The sequence below is a fragment of the Furipterus horrens genome, unplaced genomic scaffold (genome assembly GCF_987537825.1).
Source record: "Furipterus horrens unplaced genomic scaffold, mFurHor1.1.pri manual_scaffold_5, whole genome shotgun sequence".
NCBI lineage: Eukaryota > Metazoa > Chordata > Mammalia > Chiroptera > Furipteridae > Furipterus > Furipterus horrens.
In genome coordinates, this window is record NW_028327175.1 from 31,502,444 (window position 1) to 31,526,969 (window position 24,526).

General features: G+C 37.5%; 1 protein-coding gene across 1 annotated transcript in view; it reads right to left on the reverse strand.

Moving 5' to 3' along the window:
* ADAMTS16 (ADAM metallopeptidase with thrombospondin type 1 motif 16) overlaps positions 1–24,526 on the reverse strand; it is a 131,310-nt gene that overhangs the window by 45,141 nt on the left and 61,643 nt on the right. Inside the window, exons 10-17 of the mRNA XM_090278921.1 lie at positions 15,417–15,570; positions 12,055–12,150; positions 10,377–10,525; positions 9,044–9,216; positions 7,129–7,259; positions 5,051–5,174; positions 4,393–4,637; positions 2,444–2,582 (exon numbers count right to left, since the gene is read on the reverse strand). Of these exons, the coding sequence (XP_090135047.1) occupies positions 2,444–2,582; positions 4,393–4,637; positions 5,051–5,174; positions 7,129–7,259; positions 9,044–9,216; positions 10,377–10,525; positions 12,055–12,150; positions 15,417–15,570 (1,211 nt within the window). The remainder of the gene's footprint in view (positions 1–2,443; positions 2,583–4,392; positions 4,638–5,050; positions 5,175–7,128; positions 7,260–9,043; positions 9,217–10,376; positions 10,526–12,054; positions 12,151–15,416; positions 15,571–24,526) is intronic.

The window sequence follows — 24,526 nt, forward strand, 5'->3', positions numbered from 1 at the left end:
CTAGCCAGAAGCTGTCCCGGCTCTCCAGCTCTAACTAAGACAGAGATTCCAGGTACAGCTAAACCACCTCTGTGCCATGGTGCTAGAGTTCTCTCTCAGTTCTCACAGGACACAACTTATAAGCTGGAGTTGTTATGTATGCATATATGGTAACTCCTCTCTCTGGATTACATATGTTTTTGTGGACAGGCCAGCACATATTTTTCTATATAGTCTCAGAACTCAGCAGAATGTCTGAGGAAGAATGGCTGGATTGAAATACTCCATTCCTTGGTTGAGATATACAAATATACCATATTTCAATTAGTTACAATGCTAAAAAGAAACACTAAATTCTTTTCGTGTAAAGTAACATTTATGTTGGTATTTCATTGTTCAGTTCACAGGCAGGGGGAATTGAGTAAAGGTCTCTGTATGTTCTCCATCTGAATTTAAGCAGTTTGATATTCAGATCAGTACCCATAAACATCTGCTGACTGAACAAGTGAGTGAATGAATGAATGAATGAATGCGTTGACATCAACAAACAAGGGCAAGGCTGCTAATGATTCCACTCCATTTCTAAACCTAATTGCTAAACTAATTGAAGCTTAGTTAGGCCCTAAAAATATCTGTCGATGGTGAAGGGAATATTATTGGATAGTAGAAGAGAGGTTGGTTTATAAGTCAGTTTTAAGGTTTGTCTGAGGAAGTTTAACTGTGAATCAGATGAATGTTTTTATTTGAAAAAAAAATCATCCAAGACATTGCATGGTGCATTTTGGAGTTCATAACATAATGATAAGCCAAATTTTAATATGCATTTTCATTTGGAAGTAAATCAGAGGTTTGCAATGAGTTATTTGGAATGCACCGAACCAACTGAATCACAAAAGTTGATTTTTAAAGACTACAGCATATGCAATTTTATGAAATGGCTGATGTCTTTACATGTAAATGAGAGTCTAGTGAAGTTATTACCATGTTACGAAGTCGCCATCTTGGAGTCAGACACAATCAGCTAAGCTGTTGCCTCACAATATCTTGGCTCTGTGCTGCTCTGTGTAAGTCCTTACCCCATCGCCAGTACCCCAGACACTGCCTGATAATCCAGTCAAGGCACAACTGAACAGGATTGTTAAAATAAGAAAATGTGGTCATATCATGAAAGTGAGTGAAAGGAAAAAGGAGCAGAGGAAGCTTGTCAGAGCAGCAGATAAAAGGCACTACGTGAATTTCATCTGTCAGGAAATCCTATTTTCCATAGAGAGATGGGTCTATTAGAGCTAGTAATGAAATGAGATCTCTTTAAATCAAAAGGAATTATTTCTCCTCCACTGATAATATTTCTTGACTGAAACAAGAGATGGGGAGTTTTTCAGTTGCCATTAAAACCACTAGCTTGCTCTCCTGTGCTGAGGAAATCACATTTTTACTTAGAAAGTTCTTAATGTCAGAATTTAAATATAATTTGAATATTTTATTCTTAGTTTAAAATAGGAAGAATTAACATATGTCAAGTACATAGTATTAACTTTTCAGACCATAATATTTTTGCTAATCTTTCAGTTTTCCTTATTTTCTTCTTCCCTTTATTAAGAATGTATGAGTTCATTGTTCTTCTTTACCCATTCATTAGATTCTTACTTTATGCAAGCTGTCATTTGTGTACTATTTCTACATTTAAATGTAGTACTATCTGAATTAATTTCTTAATTATTAAAACTTGGGATGCACAAAGTTGAAATTTAATATGTCTGCTTTTAAAATATCAGACAGCATTTATCATTTCATTTTTAAATTTGCAAATATTTACTTGCCATTCTTTATCAGATAGTACCTACTGACTCTAGCTAGAAAACTTTCTTCTAGTAAACTAGCTTCAGCAATCTAAACATGGTTTAAAATTCTTAGAGTATTAAGGTGAAAATTCTTTGTCATGTGAAATTCTTTTGACATGTTATTTCTTGTCACTTCCACTGTAGTTTTAATAAAATTCTTATGGTTTCCCCATGAGTTTCAGAATACAACTTTATGGCAAATTTCTTCCCACTGAATTTTCTGAAGACCATTTGACTTAAAAACTCACTCTATGTCAGTATATTTTTTTCATACATGCTTCTGTTTCTCATAACCACTATGATATATGTATATAATAAACTGAGTGACTTTCATTTGAATAATCTCATAACAAAACTATGCATAAAAACTTTTAAGTTAGATAAAAGTCATAAACCAATTCACCAAAGGCCTTCCTCAAAACTACACATGAACACAGACGAACTGCAGAAGGCAGTGGTGGCTTTTAAGTGACACTCTGACGCCCTGTTGCTGCTACCTTCAGGCACACACCCTAGGTTACTCATTAGGATGTAATGAGAACCAGTGTAGTACATGTCACAGCAAAGCTACACTCTGGACACCTCTGTGCCCACCCCCAGGAGAGACAAGAGAAGTGACCTACCCCCTCCACATGAGACAGAGCACTCAGAGCGGACGATGGCCCACGTGTAGTTGGGCTGGGCACTGGACTTCTTCTCGCCCCACAGCCAAGGCACTGAGTATTCCCAGGCAAAGCCCGGGTTCCTTCCCTGAAGCAGGAGCTACAAAATAAGAAAGGGGGAAAATATAGCTAAAGTGGAAACAATAAGTATATGATGATTTGTTTTAAACTACTTAAAACAATAACAATGTCAACAAAAAATTGGTTACAATGGTAAAATAAATACTATGCATTCTCCAAAATCTACATTAACTTCCTGAACAGGAATAAACGCCAAACTAGACTCCAGTGCACCTAGGGACTGTATAGATAATATCTGACTTGTTTGCCTTACACTGAGTGTCTTCTCTATACAAGGCTTCAGATGCCTTCTAACCTAACGAGCGTATTTGGTTATTTCTTGCTTTCTCTCGGTGTTTCTTTGGATCCTCTGCAAATTCTCTCAATGTGAGCGAATCAGAAAGTGACACCTAAAAACCACCATCACACTTCCTAGTTAACAACCCAGGACACTGAAGTGAGTGTCATCTACCCCACTGTCAAAGATAAGTCAGAGTACTTTCCACATGACTGTTGGCATGTACCCTGGAGCTCCAGAAGAAACTTATCTTACTAGTCAAGATGATCTCTCAGGCCTGGCATGGCTGTGAGCCATGGTTTAGCACACAAAATTGCATTTGAACTCTTCACCTTCTAGTTTGAAACCTAAACACACAGACCAGAAAGTTTTTTTTGTTTTCTTTTTTTAAAGAAACATCATGATTAACCTGTTGTTATTGTTAGACATCCCCATCTCTGAGCCTTGGAGCCTTTACTTGTCTTGATGTGATGTCCAGTGGATAATGACACTGTCCCTTCCCTGGCACCAGAGTCCCCTCCCTGACAATGCAGCTCAAGTCCCAGTTGCTGGAGGGCAGGTTGATGGTGCCCTGGAGAGGCGACTGCTCTGCAAGGCCATTGAGAGGCTCCCCTTCTGACACCCTGATCCTCTGTGACTCTTCTTCCACAGGAATAATTCCTGATAAGCTGAACACATTTTCAAGCCCCACCTCTCTTTCTCTATGACTATTAAAGCTAACAGCCTGAGACAGTGGGGGAGAAATAATTAAGATAAGAATGCAGGGTGAATCACTTTATAACAGGGTGAAGGAAGCAGCTTGGGCTCGGGAAGGGAGATGAGAGTGGGACATCTGGAGATGCAGCAGCTGTCCCAGATGGAAGGGGGCTGCCAGGTGCAGACAGCAGATGGGGACATCTGGGTGGCTCATATCTGAACATCTAGTTGTGGGCTGATGGGCAACTTTTGAACCAAGTACCTTTCTTTAGTGAAAATTTGGAAGTTACTGCATGGACTGCCTGCCTCAGTCCCATGGGGACAAATTATGTTGTCTGAAGAAGCCTGACTGTATCATGTGAGCCTCTGTAGTTATGGATAAAAAACAGGAGGTCAGGAGGTGGTTGTGCACTGCCCTCACTGCACATTGGGGCCCATGTGATGGCACCGCTGGGGCTGTAGTGCTGGGTTCTCATCTCCCACCAGGACTTGGTGGAACACTTATCTCACCAGAAACACAGGCTCAAACAAAGCCCCCAAGTATGACTGCTTCTCACAGCCATAGAGCTTCCAGGAGAGAAGCAGAGATTTGTAAAAATTGATGGATAAAGACCTCAACATGAGAACTGAAGGATGTGCATAAATACAAATTTAATAATGCACCAAGAAGTAAAATATGATTAAAAACAAGTTCACTGATCTATTCAGCCTATGCATTGATTAGTCTTATTTCTAATACATTATTTGATTGTAAACATGCTTCTGTACACTTAAAATCATACCAACAGCCTTGGACCTACAGAAATTCCAGAAGACCCTCAAATCAAAGTCCCAAAGCCATGAGGCTGGAGTCTACCTCAATGATCAGTGTTTCGTTGGTTGGCCCTGCAGAGGTCAAGCTCTCCGGCTCTCTATATGACCGTCGGTAGTCAAACTCAGTGCCTGAAAACTTGTAGTGGCCAGGCCAGTCCACGGTCCAGTGTCCATTCAGGTAGTACGTTTTGTGGGCATTGCGAACAGCAATGTAGGAGGTAGATACGTTCATTTCATAGATGCGAATACTCCGGGCTCCAGAAGGAATGGTAACCATCTGATAATACTCTAGATTGAAGCAAACAGGAAGGGGTGGGGGTGGGGTATTTCATTTAATACACCTAGGCCAAACCTCTCAGAACCTTGGGTTATCCATAGCAACAATGAGAATCTACATTTAGAAATGGGAGAAGGTCTGTTTTGTTAATTGGTTATATTAGTCCTATAAATGACATTTTAAAAATATGGATGCAGAGCTATCATAATTTCCACTATTCCTAAAGGTCACTTTAATTCAAATAATCTAGCAACCACTTTCAATCAAAACAAAGGCTTGAGAGCAAGCAGGAAAGGAGACAGTTGTGAGACCCGTTGGGAGTCTTAAGTCCTGCTATAGTCATTGCACATCAAGTTCTTCCCACAAAGAAGTTCCCATTCCAATCCTGTCTCGCAACCTCTGCAGGCAGCTGTGGCATACTCACGGTTGGTGCGGTGGTACTTGGCATAGAGGCCCTTGTGTGTTGTGCAGTCTGAGTTATTCCCCTGGCACACACCACAAGAGTCTTCAACGGCATTGGACCCAAGGATGTTGTCACATCCAACTCTCTGGGACATTCATGAGGTCACATGTTATTCATGAAAGAAAAGATAACACGAGCAAGGTCACAAACCTCAAGCAGGAAACCTCCTCCCTGCTAGGGCTGCAATTTCACCAACACAGGGAAATTAACAAATATTTATTGGATACCCAATATGTGCACAGAAAGACTGCGATTTTACTCTTCAGGTCCAAAGTAAGAATATTAAACATAACCTGAATTCTTCAGTACTGCTACACAGCTGTTTCCTGAGTCCTAAATTACATCTATCAGGCTGTCACACCAGGGATATGAGTCAATTTCAGATTGACATAAAGTACTTAGTACAAATGACAAGCAATGTGTCCTCACAAGGGTCCACCAGAAGATGTTATGGTGCTTTTGAACCCCTTATTCACTGGCAAAGTAGCACATGCCATGTGGAAGTAATCCACAGCAGTAAATTATGTCAAGGTCATATTTGTTCACCCTCTTACAATCTTAGGAACTCTTGATAATTTTTACAATGTTTACTAGTTTTACAAATCCTAACAAAAAGTATATAGTCTAAGAAAAATCTGTTCAGAAATGGAATAACTAACCCACAATTCTTTGCATATAATCCCTTAAGGATGGAGGCATTTCAGAGATTTTTGGATCTTAGGAAAGTAAATGACATATTATGCATATAATGTGAAAGTCCCAGATGGACCTAGGAAAGCAATGCTATTTCTGTAACAAAACGCAGGCATCCTCATACTAAAGTGGAAAAAAGAAAACTGATGAATAGTCTCACATCAATTCAGGGTGGGTTTTTGCCACCAAACAAATTCAGGTCATCTTATATTTTCTAGTCAAACAAACTTTCTACTTCATAGCTTTTAGATTTCAGAATTACAAATAAGGGATTGCAACACTGTATCATAGAGTACCTGAAAGTAATGACATATTTAACAAATGAACTAGTAATTAAACAAAAGAGGTAGAGACTTGAGCATTTTAAAGCTGAAAATGATCTTAATAGAATTATCTAGCCTCATCTTTATGCATTAAAGAGGATTTCACCAATTTTTTAGTGGGTGCTTCCACTTTACCACTGTCATACAACTTAGAGAAAACTAGAACTAGGACTGAGGTCATTGGACTCGAGTGAATAGGAATATTGAGTAAATTCTTCATGCAATGTATTTGATCTGGTCACATCTTCACTTTGTTTATAATGAAATTCTTCCCATAACTTACTTCTGCACATGGCAACAAGCTCCAAGGGTAATGTTCACTTAGTTGCTCAGTCTCTCCCAACCTGTCTCCTAAGTCCCTCTCCAATGAATGTTGAGACTGCCAGGTCTTCTGGAGACCCCTGCAATAGCTGTAAAGTGGCCTCTTGGCTCTGAGTTGTCCCTACCTTCATTACTCTCCACACTACTGTCCAGCCACTTCATCTGATCCCATGACTCCACTCGTTCCCAATCCCAGTGCCTGACCTACATGGACACAAAGATCAAAACCCAACTCCTCATTCTGGCAGCCACTGTTCTCATGAGAGCCTGTTCAACTCCTCTCACCTCCCCCAGCATCCCAACCCCTGCCTGCTTTCTGGCTACTCTGATGGCTGAGTTGGGTCTTACCAACCCATGCTTTCTTATACCCCCATGTTCCTCTGCCTGACTACCCAACATTCCCTTTCCAACTCCCCCTTTCTGATTTTGCTTGGAAGTTCTCTTCTCCAAGGAGCCTCGCAAATTTCCCAGATCCACATCTAAGAGAGTATCAGCTCTTCCCTTTTCCCTGTGCTCTGTACACACCTTCATTGCAACAAGCCACTGCATGTCTCATTATGTGCAATCTGGCTTCTCTCCCACGCGTCTGTGATTTGGAGGAAAAAGGCTTGCTTTTTATGTTCTCTCTAGCTTCTCACAGGATCCTAGCACAAAGCAGACTGTCTGGAGATGTTTGTTGAATGAATGAATGATCATTATTACCTCACATATCCCATCTATACAAATATTACGGCTATCCTCCGAGCATGGAGTCCCATCTTTGACTTTATTTGACAAAGAAAAGAAGAAATCAAATCCTTCTGCGATACAGTAGAGTTTGCATAAGTCCTGATCTTAAAAAGAAATACACACACAAACACAAATAAGAAAAATACTTAAGCTCTGATCATTTTTGTTCTAAATTTTAGATAGTTTTTTTGCCCATAAAATAACTCCCACACAATAATACATTGCAAAGACATTTTTATATGGTAGCTTTATTAGGTTTGTTTTTTTCCCTTTAATTAATTATTATTTAAATGTTCATTATTAATTTTTACTCTGCGCTGTCCTTAGTTCTTTACACAGTGGTTGGCACATAGTAGGCATTCAATAAACATTTGTTGACTTGAACTACAACATTATTATTCACTATTCTACTAGTATAATTAACTATTCTCTTGTAGAAATGAAAAAAGTCATTGCCATTTTGAAACAATATGCATAATTCTCACAAATAAAATGTAATACAAGAATTAAAGTAATTACTTAATTTTTTAATAGTTAATGCAATGGAAGAAATACATAAAAATTTTTAATTGATAAATGAAATAGGTTTTTGATAAAAATCTCCAGAAAACAGTGTTTTCTATAAATATAATGGGTTGTCAAAAAATACTGATACATGGAGAATATGAGTATCATCACATACTTAAGACTGGTAGATGAAGTTCACTTCTCTCAATAAGCCATTTCAAGTGTTTATAATTTATATAGTTAAATATAAACTTTTGTAAAAACCATTTCTCTTTGTTTTCTTCTTGATAAGAAGGGAACAGTTTATGATGAAAAATTAGTCTGCCTTAAGAACTTTTCTAGGCTGGAGACTTATCTAAAAATATTTTCTTTATTGTGTGAGATGAGACCCAACTGAATAATTTTAAGAATCAAATTTAGTATGTGCTTCCATGATTAATAAATTTATTTACTGAAGACTAACAAAATCAAGAATAGCACACATATATTTTGACCCCATTTCAAAGTTCTTTCCACCTTGTTCTCCTGCCTACTTGTTTATCATTGGCTTAATTTTTCACTGAGTTTAAGAGTGAAAGCACCACCAACAATATTTTTTTGTGAAATTGCTAACAGTTTTTCTTCCATATCTTACTAATTTAATAAACCTCTCATCATGAAAATATTACATATAATGGGATGGAGAACGTCCATGTCACAAAAGAAAATCTAACTTATGCATTTCTTGAGTGCTGCTTGGACAATATTTCCAGTTTCAAATAAGATAATTAGATTTTTTTGAATATATTCTTAAATTATGCCACTTCAGCTATTAAGTGAAGTTGTTATAATCATAAAATAGTGCATATTTCTCTCCAACTGTAGAGTAAAATCTTACATATGGTACAGATAAACATCTGGGTTTATAGTTATAGATTAAGTCTTTCTGAATATTGTACACTTGAAAATTACCTGAGTTTCCAAAAGGTACTAATTTTTTTCTTTTATTCTTTGGAAATTATGAATGTTTAATGAGTGACACACTTATAGCAATCTCACCATCAACTACTGGGCTTTGTAATTTAAAATAAACATGGCTGCATCATCAATAAAAACATAATTTTTAATTTTTATTACTTCTCTGAAGATTTCCTGGTATTAGGCACTTATTCTCTATCTGGCTTGTTAATTTCTGATCACACAGCTGGTTAAACTTAGATTAAAATGCCAGTGGCCATGTATCAAACTACTCCCAGCACAGAATCTGTGACACTGACCTTATACAGCAGTATCAGTATCTGGCCTATCTGAACACCACACCATCAATCAATTATGTAGTTCTTTGGAGAGGAAAGATAACAAAGTGGGAGGCTATCACTAGAGAGTGGGTTTTGGGAGTTACCTTCCACTTGCGTGTAAGGCTTCCACTTGTAGTGCCACCCTCGGAACCGTTTGCTGTTGTATTCCGCACACTGCATGGCGCGGAAGTCAACACTATCGTGGGGACACTTCTGACTGTCGCAAAGCTTCAGAGTGCGAGTGGAGCCCTCACAAAACTTCCCGCCATGTGATGGTCTGGAACACATATTCTGCTATTAGAAGCCTTACATTTTAATAGATACTTACCTCTTCCTTCAAATGGGATTTATTGGATAATGTTAAATTACATACAGGGGCCAAATAAAAAAGGTGCATTCTAAGTAGTCACTGGCATTTTCTTACATACTAACGACATGGGCAGTGTTTCCTTTTCTATTGAGCATACTGTTTACAACATTGGCAGAAGAGGTTAGACGGTGGAAAGCAGGTTTGTATGTAAATATTTGCTTATGGTTTCCTCCCAGGCTCCCTCTGAAGGAGGCAGGGTAAGCTCCATCACTGTCCCTCCAAATTCTATAAAGGAGGGACAACAATGGAGGGCAGAGGCTGTCCTGGAATTATACAATCGACAGAAAGCAGAACTGAGAATGAAACTGACCACAGCACTTTTTCCCACTACCAGCTTTCCGTGACGAGGCCAGGACATCATACGGGGTCAGAAGCACCAGTCACCTCTCACTGGTTGGCAGTGACAGCAAATGCTCATTGCTCACAATTCTCACCCCCACGCCCCACCCCCCAGAATTCACATGGACCATCAGGATGAGAGTATCCTGTCCACAAAGGAAACCTATTGGGTCAAACACATTAGAAATAATGACAATATGACTCATGCCTTAAACAAATAAGTGTGAAAAGAGGATTTAGAAATCCAATCAATATACTACAATGGTGACTCCATTTAACATTCTTGTCATATAACATCAGGCGACAATTAAAGAACATGTTGGAAAGGTAAATGTATTTGATTAAAAAAAAACTAGAATTTTAATTTTTTACATAAAATAATTATTCTTATTGATTCTTATTCATAGGTGTTCTTTATACTTTTCTTATGATTTCTTTGTTTTAGGAAGGTCTTTGGTATCTTAACTAAATATGGTTAAAATCAATTCTGGAACATCACTTTCAGATTTGTTATTTTTCACTATGGTCAGGTAGTGAGAAGCATCTAATATCAGAGAAATTCCCTTGTTTCAGAAATGTTTGAAGAAAAAGGCTTTTCTACTTAGTGTTTCTTACAATAATATGTGAAGTGCAGAATGAGTACAGCTCTCCTCAGAGATAGGCACTTTTGGGAAGGCTAATAGAAGAGAGATGCTCACTTGTGGGCTGGAAAGTCAAGACTTGCTTACTTGGGATTAGTGCAGAGGCGGTCTCTGTGGGACACCCCTCCTCCGCAGGTCCTGGAGCATGGTGACCAGGGAGACCAGTCTGACCAATGACCATGGGTAGGCTTGGGGCCTTCATCACCATATTTCACACACTGCCCTCCACGGCACCACTAAAATAAAAAAAAAAAAAAAAAAGAGTAGATATGACTCATGTATAAATATGTGGTTCATCACTCTTATCATGCTCAGTGATGGGGAATCTGGTACCATATGCAGACATTAACATCCCTAACCTCTAGTAGCACATCATACAGATACAGTTCATGATGTTTCTTTTGTCTTTCCAAACCTAGCATTGTTCCACAAACTCATGTCAAGGGAAGATACATAGAAAAAAACCTGCCTGAGCTGCTGGAACTTAACACATTTAATTAAGTAGCACTATATGGATGCTCAGCTCTCAAGTGAGGGGAAGCTGGCCTCTCCTGAAAACAATGTGCTTTTCACATCTCATTTTCAGCACAGACTGAATCTCAGGTGGAGAAATCCAGCTGGAGGTTCCACATGACTCAACACCTTGTCATTTCTGTCGGGTGGGTGCTGACTTTGCTCTAAAGCACCTGGACTCGGAGCCGGGAGGTCATAACTGATGCACGTCAGAGGTCACGCAGCTTTCTGAGGAGATAATCCACACAGAGCTCGTCTGTCTCTGGAGATACTATCAGCCCCCCTTTCTGAAGAGAAGTGCCCATCAATGCTGATTCATGCTAACATCTCCATGGTTTCTTCACGTCCACCCCACGTAAAGGTTACACAAGATCTTGCATTGTGTTCAGTAGTGTTGGTTTTTCTACCTATGGCTTGGCATGGACCTCGCGGTGCTTAAATATAGACCTAGGGCTATCTGTCCCTTGTCTCTGGCAGAGCCTGGCATGTGGGCTGGGGGTAGGGGGTGGGGCATTTTAGGGCTATCTGATCTGTTCTGAGAAAAAAAAATGCTGCTTTTATAAGAGGAAATTAATAATACTTTAATTATTAATGAATGTACTAGGTTAAAATATATATCAAATTGTTGATGTTTTGATCATTGTTGGCACATAGGTGTGGCAATTTCAAAAGTTTCAAGTTAATATTATTTAAGAAAGAAAAATTTAATTTAAAAAATGTAAGTCTAAGGACTAAAATCTTAGGCATTAAATTCTTTGGTTTTTTTCCTACAAGCCAAAACAAAAACAAAAAAATCTCTTTCATCACTGCCTTCCCTCACCCCAGGTGACAAAATGAAGTCACAGCCCCATCCCCTCTCAGCTCAGTGAGGGGCATGTAGCTGGGAAGAGATCTCCAAGTCCATGTATACTCTGTGACTTTAACATTACTGCTTAGTGCTGGTCCTCTACATGGTTCAGTGGTTGTTAAGGGTTCAATGTTTCCTCTTACTAAACAGATTCAGCTGTCACCTTTGCCTGAACATTTATGTCTCTTAATTCCAGATAGCTCATCAATTATACCATTGAAAAAAGTGATAAAAGGAGTTCTCTTCATAATATCAATATAAACACAATCTTTTGACATGAGTATAGGTCTGCACATATATGTGAAAAAGAAAGGCTTAAAAATAACAATGCAAGAGAAGGAGAGATGAGAATGTTGAAAGACTGACATCTAAATATGATGCATGTACCTAAGATGACTATCTTACCATGTCATGCCCACATATGGTGCCTTCTGCTGCTGGCATAAATTTTGTTTCACATTTCCTTCCAACCCGATGGCACCATAGGGCTTTACAGATATCCTAAAAGGGAAAAAAAGGTCATCAGTATTATAAATGGTCCATTATAACTTACCATTGAAAAATTTAAGAGAAAATAACTGAGTCAAATCAAATCTGGCATCTACTTAGTAGCAGGTGCATAGAAAGAGAGAACCCTGAAGACTCATGCTCTAGACTTGGTTCAGCTTAATTCCATCTTGAAACTTTTTTGTTTTATTACAAATTTAGCAAAATTATATTTTCTAAATTAATAAATAAAATGTGCTTAATCTAGACATTGCAGACAACTGCAAAAAATTAAAATTAACAAAACAATGAAACTTATTAAAATTTATTATTGACCCTATCTTTCACTAACTTCTCCAAGTCTGACTCTCCAGTTTTCAAATTAAAGATGATTATGACACCTGCTCGCTTGTCTGTTGATCCATCCACCCATCCACTGATCTATCCATTCCAAACCTTTGATGAAGGCCTGCAATGTGCCAGGTAGGCAGGAGGTTCTATAAGGAATATGACTCAGACCTACTCTTTCAAGCTTGGTCTTACAGGGAGGGGTAAATTTGCTGTGCATCACCATATGGTGCATACAAGAAGAGATGCCCTACAGAGGGGAGAACTGCATAGAAGGTGAACTTGTCCAAAGTAGAAAAGGCTTTGTCTAGAGGACTCAGGGGAAGAGTCAGAGGAGATGTGAAGTCTGAGCCAACTCTTGAGCTCTAGGGCTTTGTCAGGAAGAAAGGGCATAACTTTCAAAGAAAATATTAAAAACTCCATATGTAAAAATTTTTCACAATATAATTAATAATGTTGCTTAAATTGATAACTTTAAATACAATTAATGTTTTTACATTGTCTATCATGTAAAATTCTTCCTCAATACAAAGAAGCGTGATGTATTTTGCTTTTATAAGTTAAAGTCTATTTTTGTGGCCAGAATCTCTGAATACATTGAATCTCAGAATTAGATATTGTATGACAATTAGAAATTTGTAAAAAATCTCTGTGCAGACTGAATCACCTTAGGACATTTTACATTTTATGAAAATGGTTCTATTTTGCTAGGTTGAAATGTAAAGACTAGTAAGTTTTTTGATGGGAGAATATAAAAGAATAAATAAAAAACAAATTATGCAGTGTCTAGACCAACACCTGTCACATAAGAACCACTTAAATTTGCTGAGCAAAGTGATAGATGGATGAATGATACTTTAGAAAGGGATGAACCTCTTTTAGATACCACAAAGTATTTAGTTTCAAAAGTAATATAAAGTGCAAATGCAAATGTATCCTTCTCTTAAGTAGATGGATATGCATTTGGTGTATATGTATGTTTACATACTCATACATAAACTCCCACACTTATATGGCCATGGTTTTCTCTGTTATTGATGACTTATATATTGATAATTGGAATTAGTAATAAAAACATCCCAGGGAATTGGAATGTAAGGCATGCAGGACACGAGGAGACTGCAATTTAACAACAGTAACCAGGACACTAAGGTGATCAAATTTCAAAGTAATTCTGACAACTTGTATTTTAGCCCACAGAGTCAGCCTTCCAAGTAATGCTGAGGGAACAGAATAGGTACTTGATAAAGACAATGTATATAATAGCCAACATTTAATTCAAGAAGAAAACAAGTTGAAGCCCAAGTAGAGAGTCCACTTTTGCTTTTATCTTTGCAGCTAAGAAATACTATCTTAATTAATGCTCTCACTTGCTATTCTAGCTTATAATTTAAGTAGTGTGACTTGGTTAATTTTAACATAGCAACCTAACACCCCAAATAAAATAGTTTTCAGATATCTGTGTTGATAATTTATTGTTGTGTTTCAATATCACGAATAGAGTGTCACCAGGTTTATTTTCTCAAACTGTCTGTATTAGACTCTCCAAAATGTCCTGAGATGATGTTATAATAGGGTATACAATCTATTGCAATGATTTGTAACTAAGGTGATAAAAATCAGATCAATGATTGTTCACTGGGATAGAGAAAGGAATGAATAAATGGGGACAAAAGACAACCTTCTGGCTTTACGGAAATAAAACATATCTTGTCTGAGATGCTTGTAACATCGGTGAATACAGTTGTTAAAATTTCAGTTGTACACCTTAAATGAACGTATTTAGTTGCATGCAAATATTTCCTCAGTTAATAAAAAAAGTGCACATTAACTTATTATTTCTGTATTTTCCAACTGGCACTAGGGTATCATAGATGACAGTCCATGGTCACAGAGCAAAGTAATGTGGAAACCAGAAGCATGTCTCTGGTTTAAAAGGAAACATTCGTCTTATGTCTTGTTTTTTTTTTGTTTTTTTATTTGTTTTTAATACACAGAAGAGTAACATTCAAACATTCTTAGAAAAGTAACATTGTGCCCATGGAATATATGCTGATGCCAGCTTATTTATTATTCTTGGTCCAGGCTGAGATGACTCAGCTGAGGAGCTGAGAACCCAGTTCTGGCATATGGCTATAATTGATCTGTGTGGGAGCTCTGCTTGAGTTTAGAAGAAAGAAGATCACATGAGATTTAAATTGGGAACATTCCCAGTGCACTCTGAAATGTTTGGAGATTTTTGGAGGACTATATACTTTTGTCTATCTTCCTCTTAATTCTATTATAAACTAGAATAAAGGAAACCTCAAAAAGAGATATTTTCATTTAATTTATGAGTAGGTCTCCTGTGGTTCAGTAGAGCAAGTTCCTAAATTTTAATTTCCCTGTCCAGCAAGAACACATGTCTCTGGGTTATAAGAGGAATTTATATTAGGAGGACACATCAGTGATATCCCTGGGGTCGATGCAATAGATAACATCTTCTATGAGAAACTGGTCTATAAATACTTTATTTGGAGACTTTAATAATCAGAAGCCTCTGATAAGCTGCTACTTTAGAGGAAATTATGTTTATACAGGAGGAAGGTAATGGTAGACCTTGTTTTTTATTACCATTTGAAAAAATGTAGAGTATTAATTTGCCAGCTTACACCAACTGAAAGCGATTGCCGAGCTCCCACATGATAAATCAGAAAGAAGTGATCTAACAGGCCAAGTTGTTCTTAAATGAAAACTGATACCCACAACAGTATCAGTCATCATTTTCTTTGCCAGTAAAACATGTGTTTCCTGTTATACGGGACCAGCTCTAACATACAAGATTTGACATTTGGTAGGTACCCAATAAGTGCAGAATACATCAATGTCAGTTACACTGAATGAAACGGTTTTATGAATAATAGTGCACTGAGCATTGGCCAATAATCACTTGCCTTTTTAAAATCCAGCATGCAGAGTTTGGCTTTCTCTCCAAATTGCCACTTGCACTGTGTGTTTGCATCATATAACTGTCCCGGCAATTTCTCAGGATACTTGTATTCTTTCACAGGCTTTGGCTGATCAGCAAGGCATGTTGCTTGGGCAGTACTAAAACAAAGAGGAGATGGCTGCTTGTGATACCAAAATACTGTCAAAGATGTATATTCGATTGTGCCATTTCTTCACATACAGTTTACTATATACACCATATAAAGGAGAGGATATTTCCCCCCCAAACATCCAATATAACAATGACCTTAATTATATTTAAATATAGGGGCCACATTTCTAAAACTGTTCATTTTGCTTTTTCCAGGAAGGGCAATTTGTTTTTCCTTAGATTACTCAAATGTTTCACAGGGATGAGTGAATAATGCAACCAGATGTTCAATGTGAGAAGCTCCTATTACAGACCTCTTTTATATATACTTCTTGCCGGGAATAATCAAAAGGTGGAAATGGGTATTGTAAAAGGCAGAATCTGTCAATTTCAAAGATTAAAATTTCTTTCTCTCTCTCTCTCCCTGCCTGTCTCCTGTTCTTTCTTCCTTCAACTCCCAGGCTAGGGATCCCTCACAACAGCTTATACCTTCCAGAGGTTCTGCATTGAACATTGCAACAATTTCCACTAGAGATGCTTTATACTCAGGCTAATTTCTTGTTAGACTTCCACGTCAAGGAAGAAAATAACTCTGCTCTACTTTACTAGCAGATGGCTAAAGACCAACTCATAATTCCTTCCTCCAAAAATATAGTATCCCCTCCCCTACCAGGGATGTACTTAGGTATAATTTTTGCATTTGCAGGGAGGAGGGACACGTATTTGCAAATAGCAACTAAATCCTACTTATAAATTTTAATAAGAGAAAAGGAAAAAACACAAAAAATCCTCTGCAATCACAGTAAACTGATCAACAACAGATCTGCTTATGCATCTCCAAACTTTTCTTTGTGTGATTGTCCACCTTTATTGGAATCTTTCTGGTCCCAGTCTCTAGGATACCAGTCCCAGATTTCTCTGCCTTGGAACCCATTGATCCACGACTTAAATTAATATCCATGTATACAAAATGTGAGGGATGGTACCAGACACCGTGCACAAGACATTAATCCAAGGAGGTCAGAAGGTTTTTCAGAGCAAAGTAAGAAGTAGAGATAAGTCAACTGATAGGAAAGGGCTAAGAGTAGTGATTGGCTCACTGTAAGTGCTCAATAAATGATTTGGTTTTTACTTTTACTCCAATTACGATGCAAGAGCACATCTATAAGCAAAGAAAAATGAATAAAAACATAATTAACAGTCCAAAGCAAGAGTGATTTGGAAAATTTCATATTTCATAGCACCTCTTTCTAATGGATCTCAAATGCTTTCTATATACTAGTTAGATGTCTTCTATTATCTCCCAAAGTTTACATCAGGTTTGGCAATATTATTCCCCACCTATGGACAGGAAAGTAGGAAAAATCAGCTACACTGACTCATCCACATGAGAGACTGAAAAATTACAAAGAGATTCACAACTTGAGGAACTCTTAGAGTTTCTGTGGCCATCAGAAAACTGTTAAAGTAAAAAAAGACACAGGGATGAAAGTTTCCAGAGCAAATGGAGGCACAGAACTGAATCAAACACCCAGTGCTATTTTTCTGCTCATAAAAGGAATTTAATGAGTCATAAGCAGCTGCCAAGAAGCCAAGTGGCAGAGTGGAAAGTGAAAATCAAGGGACTAAGAAGCTGAGTAGTTTTTAGCGGTCTGATGGGACTGGGACGTGAACACTGGAACTGAGGGTCTGCTGTAAGGAAGGGCCCTGGGAACATCCCAGGATTTTCTCTGACACCACAATAGGTCTAAGAGCAACCTGAAAAGGCCACTTTAGAAAGACCGGATGCCAGATTGGCATCAACTCAATCCCAAAGACAATGAAGATAAACTAACCACCCTATCTGTTTAGAAGTAAAAGATATTTTGTCTTTAAATTTTTCATAAACGATGTCTTCATTTGTTCAAAATTATTATGTGTATTAGGAGATAAGATCAAATAATCAGAATCCAAGAGAATATGTGTGTGTATATATATATATATATATATATATATATATATATATATATATATATATATATATGTAATAGAGGCAGACTCATGAGAAATTCAGATACTGGTGTAATTAAAAATATAATTTGAAATTAGTGTAATTAATAGATTCAAGAAAATAGAGAATAATGGATTTCACCAAAGAACTAATTAATATATACAAAAATATGCCTATGGTGTATTGTGAAAAGTTCTAATATTTACAAAATTGGAATCCAAAAAAGAGAGGATAGAAAAGATGAGGCATAATCAGTATTTATAAATAAAATGGCCAAGAGTGTTCAAAAACTGATAGAGCACAGCAAATCATAGATTTATGCAGTCTTAAAATCCCAAGCAGAAAAACACACATGAGTGCATTATAGGAATTCTATAGAAAATAAAAAGTCACAGGGAAATATCAAGAGACATATACATAACTTTCAAAAAACCAACAAGACTGACAGCTGTCTTGTTAACAGAAATGACAGGAGCCAGGAAACAATGAAATGAGAGCTTCAAATTACTGGAGAAAGATAACTGCTGAACAAGGACTCTATTCAAAACCAAAATACCCTTTACAAAGAAGAGTAAAATAAAGACACATAAAATATGCCACTAGGAAGCCCACAATAAAACAAACAAGATCCTAATGGGACTTGTTCAGACACAAAGGAAATGTTCTCAGATGGAAAATGGAAATGCAAGAAGTAGTAAAGAGCAATGTAAGGGTAATTATGTTGGTCAACAAAGCCACACAGAAAAGCACTTGGCAGTGAGGCTGAGGTTTCTGCCTAGACAATAAATGCACAGTGCACAGACTGGGAGCCTGGAAGAATCCCACAGATGGAGAAGATGCAGGAACACACATATCAATGCCAGGATGAGACAGTCAGCTCTGATTAGCATCACATACAAAGAAATGAAACTTCATGTGGTGATCTCATCCTTTTTAAGTCTGGCTAGGCTCATGCTTAGGGCTGTTGCTCTACCCTATTGGCGAAATCAGGTCATATAGCTAAGCCTAGAATAAATGAGATGGTTATAAGTGCAAGAAGGAAAAGCATGGCAGACATTTGATAAACAATCTATCACAATATCCACCAAGAAAATATAAGTTTTGACTCTTGCATGTCTTGCACTAAAATCAGTGGCTTACATGTGACAAGCAAAACAACAAACATTATAGGAGATCATGGGGAAGACTATCTGAATGATTTTTGGATAAGCAGAGTGTTTTTTCAGCAGTGCACAAAAATTCTCACACTAAAGGAAAATATGGATGATTTGAACTTCATTAAAAATTTTAAAACTTGTATTAAAGAAAATAAGTCAAGGTCAAAGGTAACACCACAATATTTCAAAATCCTTCATGAACCATAAAATATTAAAGAGCTTGAGAGACTTTTAGTTGTATTTCTTCCTTTTCCAAATAAAAATTCAAGGGGCCCCACAAAAAGTTACATCACTTGTCAAGGTCAGGACTTTCCCAGACATAAGCGATAAAGACCTGATCAGCATGTCAGCTCTGTTTCCTTCCACTGTTCTTTCTATCACATGATAGTACCTGTTTTCCAATCTTAATGTCACATGGGCTCTGTAGAAACTGCAATCTGCTGTGATTCATTGGTTTGCTTTTCTTAAGATGAACATTTATACAGCAGAACAAAATGTGAACTGAAATATACTATTGCCATTATACCCCAAAGCAAAGCTTAATGAGCTCTCTTGTCAAATCAAATTTCCTCAATGGCAGAGGTGGAATAGGGTATGGCAGGCGATCCATGCAGCCCTCAAACTTACAGTTATGTGATGGTCACTTTTCTTATATATTGATGTAGACTTCTATAGTCAGAGGGGAGGTATGTTCAATGATCAGTAGTACATGACTTAATTTTTTAAAAAATAAATTGAAGATGAGTCCATGTTGTCATTAAGCTTAAAATAATGAGCTAAATTTTCCCTAAGTCCTAGGCCTCTAGGATGCAGACATGAGCAAATGTGATGAGGTTTGTGTCTGTTCATAGGAAATGACACATTACTTTATTGACTAGGTTGATGAATTTACTCCAAACATATATCTGTCCTTCTTGACTCTACCAAGTATGGAGAAAAGTTGTGCTGACAACTTCAGGCCAATTGACTGCCTTATTATACATTTTTTCCCATGTACCAAATGCTGGAGTGCTAATAAAGGAAATCAGATTCATCATTATTAAGAGTTCGCCATTTACCCTTACTCATTCTTGGGATCATGTCCAAACAGCCACCTAAACTGGTGGAGAATATAACAGTGTTTTGATTCCTTGGAAATCAGGAAGCCAGTAAACAACAAAGAAGACAGTCTCAGATTCATCAAGCTGATGAAAAGTCACAGTTAATACACTGTAGACATGTCCAATCCACAACTGGTCATCTCAAGTAAAATAAACCTTTATAGTGAATTTGACAATGAAAGTCATTTTTGGAAAATTTATTATTCCAAGTGAACAAATTCGTGAGCATGTAAAATTTTGCATATTTATTTAAAACCATGTGGTCCAAAGAACCTAGTAAAGTCCTTGAAAATAAAGGCTTATTACTGAATTGTGACAGAGAGGTTTTACTGACTGGTACAAAAACAAATGAACATACTTCAGAGTGCATTTAAGTGTCCTAATAGCACAGAACAAAAAATGGCTTTGAATGCCAGAAACTTAATAATCATTCTGATAATCATATTCTGATTTGAAGATTACACCCATACTTAGCGTCATCAGAATAATTATTATCTAAGCATGTACATTTTTTCCATGAGTTTTTCTATATTTCTTGTCAGTTAAAACACTTTCTCTGGACACTTTTATGATGCTGATTTTCACTACACACCTGAACTTTGCATCCCCTGTTTCCCAAGTTGTCAGAGTACATTTAAAAAATTGAGAACTTTTGGCCAAGATGGAGGCCTAGATAGACACACTGCATCTCCCTCCACAACTAAGAAGAAATACAACTATCTCAGAAATAGATACAACTAGAAGTTCCTGAAAACTGAGCTGGATGGAAGTCAAACAAACAAAGATATAAAGAAGAAATACTCATTCAGACAGGTAGGAGGGGTGGAGAAGACATGGTGTGGTGGTGGCAGCAGCCATGGCAGTGGCAGGCTGGTGGAAAATACAGTCACATATATTACAAGGTAGAGAGGGATGCCTGCAGAGTGCTCCCAGCACCAGACCAGAACACACAGCTCATGGTTCCAGCACCAGGGAAAATAAAGTCTCATTGTATCTGACTGTGCAAACCAGTGGAAGCTGGGGTGGAGGAAGAAACTGCCAGTCTCTCAGCAGAATCTGCTTGTTTAAAGGACCCCCATGGTCCTAGAATGTCTGCAGTACCACCCACTCTGGAAGGATGACCAGGGCAACAGCTAGAGGGGTGCCAGTCCCATACAGGAAGTGGGAGAAGTGCCTGGAAAAGGAGTGAGTGCTGAGAAAGCAGCATTGGTCCCTCTCAGTCCCCTCCCCAATGTACAGCACCAAGACATAGTGAAATGGGTCACCCTACACTGATTAATACCTAAAGCTCCACCCCTTACAACGTAACAGGTGTGACAGCTCTACCTAAGACACAGAGGCGAACAAACACAGGAGCCTGTCAAGTGAGGAGACAGAGAAGTATGGGTCAAAAGAGGGAACGGATCAAGGTTCCAGTGGGAGAACTAAGCGACGAGGAGGGAACCAACCTAACAAACATAGAGTTCAAAACACTGGTGATAAAGATACAGACTTGACAGATATACTTAAGTACAGCAAATGCATAAAGGAAGGAGTAAAGGCTATGCTAAATGAAACAAAGGAAAATCCACACAAAACCAATGGTGAAAGGAAGGATACTGGGGTTCAAATAAATGATTTGGAACATAAGGAAGAAAAAAACAGTCAACCAGTACAGAATGAAGAAACAAGAATTAAAAAAAATGAGAAGAGGCTTAGGAACCTCTGGGTCAACTTTAAATGGTGCCAGCATCTGAATCATAGGGGTGCCAGAAGGAGAAGAGGAAGGGCAAGAAATGGAAAGCTTATGTGAAAAAATAATAAAGGAAAACTTCCCAAATTTGGTGAAGGAAGCACAGAGAGCACCAAAGAAGCTAGGCCCAAAGAGGACCACACTAGACACATCATAATTAAAATGCCAAAGGTTAACGATAAAGAGAGAATCTTAAAAGCAACAAGAGAAAAGAAGAGAGTTACCTACAAAGGGGTACCTATAAGACCATCAGCTGGTTTCTCAAAAGAAACTAGGCAGGCAAGAAGGGACTGGCAGAAGTATTCAATGTAATGAAAAGCAAGGACCTACAACTGAGATTACTCTATTCTGCAAAGCTATCACTTAGAATGGAAGGGCAGATGAAGTGCTTTCCAGACAAGGTAAAGCTAAAGGAGTTCATCATCACAAGCCATTATTATATGAAATGTTAATAGGACTTATTTAAGATAAAGAAGATAAAAACTATGAACATTAAAATGACAACAAACTTACAACTACCAACAACTGAATCTAAAAAGAACAAAAATCCAACTAAGCAAACCAGAATAGGAACAGAATCATAGGTACGGGGATCACTTGGAGGATTATCAGCTGGGAGGAGGAAGGTGGAGAAATGGGAAAATGGTTCAGGGATTAAGAAGCATAATTGGTTGGTACAAAATAGACAGGGGGAAGTTAAGAATATTATAGGAAAGGGTGAAGCCAAAGAACTTATATGCGTGACCCATGGACATGAACTAAGGGGGTTGGGATTGCTGGAGGGGAGCGGGATACTGGGCAGAAGGGAGCAAAGGGAAAATAATTGGGAAAACTGTAACAACATAATAAAATATACTTTAAAAAATAAATAAAATTAAAAAATAGTAAAACAACTTTTTAAAAAATTGAAAATGTTTATATACCTTCATCATAGCTGTGAAGATGTAAAAGCAATATAATTTTTTTAAGAATCTAGAAATTATAGAAAAGATTAGAGATATAAAAAAATTCCAAATTTTTGTTAATACAAATAAGAACACTGTGAGCCTTACTCAGCGTAAATGTTCTTTATTACAGAATGCAGAATTCCTCATACACACACACACACACACACACACACACATACACACTGAACAGCTGCAAGAAACAGCTAAAAAACGCTAACGATCTCCAATTTGACTTCACGAGTACAGGGAACAACCAACTGTTAAAAGGACCCTACATGTCATGTCAGTTGTAGAATAATATTAATATCGCCTTTTTTGATAACAGATATAGAAAAAATATCAAGTGTATAGTCCCAGTGTATAGGCTTATATTACTAGGATACAGATACTGTCCACAAAGTTTTCACTCTTCCTGGGTAGCATAAAATATGAAAAGCTGTTATCAGTCAGTATTTTGCCTGAGGTCTCAGAGTACGATTATGAGGAACGGACCACAAGCCAAAGGTTGGAGTCCCTGCAGGCTGGTGGGCAGGATGCAGGCTTGGAAAATGTGTTACGAGGAGAACTGAAGAAAGAGGCATCAATCAAGGTAAGCCAGCATGGACTCACTGGTACAGGTGGGCCTGGGGTAGCAGTCCATAAGATGATGGACAACAAATGAGAGTAAAACTGACCCTGCCCAGGCGGTGTTCTAGAAACAAGACAATGTAACTTGTGCAACAGAAAAAAAGAAAAAAGAAAAGAAAGAAAGAAGAGGAGATCTACTAAAAAAATAAAAAAAGAGAGAAAAAGAGAAAGAAAAACCTGAAACCCAAAGTAAGGACCTCAGTGAAAATAGCCAGATAGGACAGGGAACCCTGAATGGTATCTACAGGAGATAACAGGAATGGCATACTTTTGTACTTAATTTTTAGAATGAAGTAACTACTTCTTAGTTTTGGCCACAAGAGCATATAAATTACAAAGACTTGGAAGGCAGCTACCTGGCTGCTAAGTTTGCACTTCTTGGGTGTTGCCCATTTGTTTTTTTTTTTTTTTTTCCCTTCTTTTCTTTTTTTCTTTTTTTGTCATCAACTCTGGTTGAGCCGGTGTAGGCCATGAGCCCTGCAGCTGCCTCTCCATGCTGTGCTGTCTGTTCAATTGCTGGCACCAAGCTGTGGCAAAACCAGTAAAAGTGTTCCTGGTGCCTGTGTAGACTGGCCCAGGATGAAAAGTGTATAAAAACATTTTTATAAATGCATGCACATATATAAATCTGTAGTTATGTTTATATGCATATATAAACATATGCAGTTCTATTTCTTTTTAAAATTCTGTGCTGGTAAGAGCTTTGCTTTTGTGAAATATTGGTATTTGCCTTATTTTTTGTTAATATGAACATTTTATTTCTCCTTTTTGTTGATTTGGTTTCTAGAAACATCCTAGGCCAAGTTCAAGCTTCAAAAGATTTTCCTTTAGAATCTATATAATTGTGTATTTTTTTAATTTACATTTTTAAAATTTCATTTAAATTTTTTCTTCACTTGACTTTGAATTCTACTTTTTTTGTGATAATCCATTTCAATTTCTTAAGGTAAAGTGGTTTCTTCTGTTAGCTTTTTCTAAGAATATCCAACTAAAATGAAAGTGCTAATTCTCATACTTTGACAAATATCAGAAATGTGAATGTGTTTCATTGAGAACTGCTAGAATCAGTAGATTATTGTAAATTAGTGAGTTGTTAGCAAACAAACACAATTCTTTTGTGTCTGCTAAAATACATTTCTAATGAATAAATAAGTCTTTCATCCTGGATAAGAGCAGTTCTCCTTCCTGGGGCCATAATGTTCCCATTTCAGGTGTGTCTTCCACAAGGAACAAAGATATCAAACCGCAGTCTGTTCCAGGAACCATCATCTGGCCCCAGAAGAATGTGTTCAGAAGGGAGGAAAAGGGATATTGAACAGTTTAAGTGGATTCAGCACCTAAATTCGTATGCCTGTGTATTCAGTTTTCTATGTTGATTATCAAAATAAGTAATCTTCAAAGAGTTAAGAGC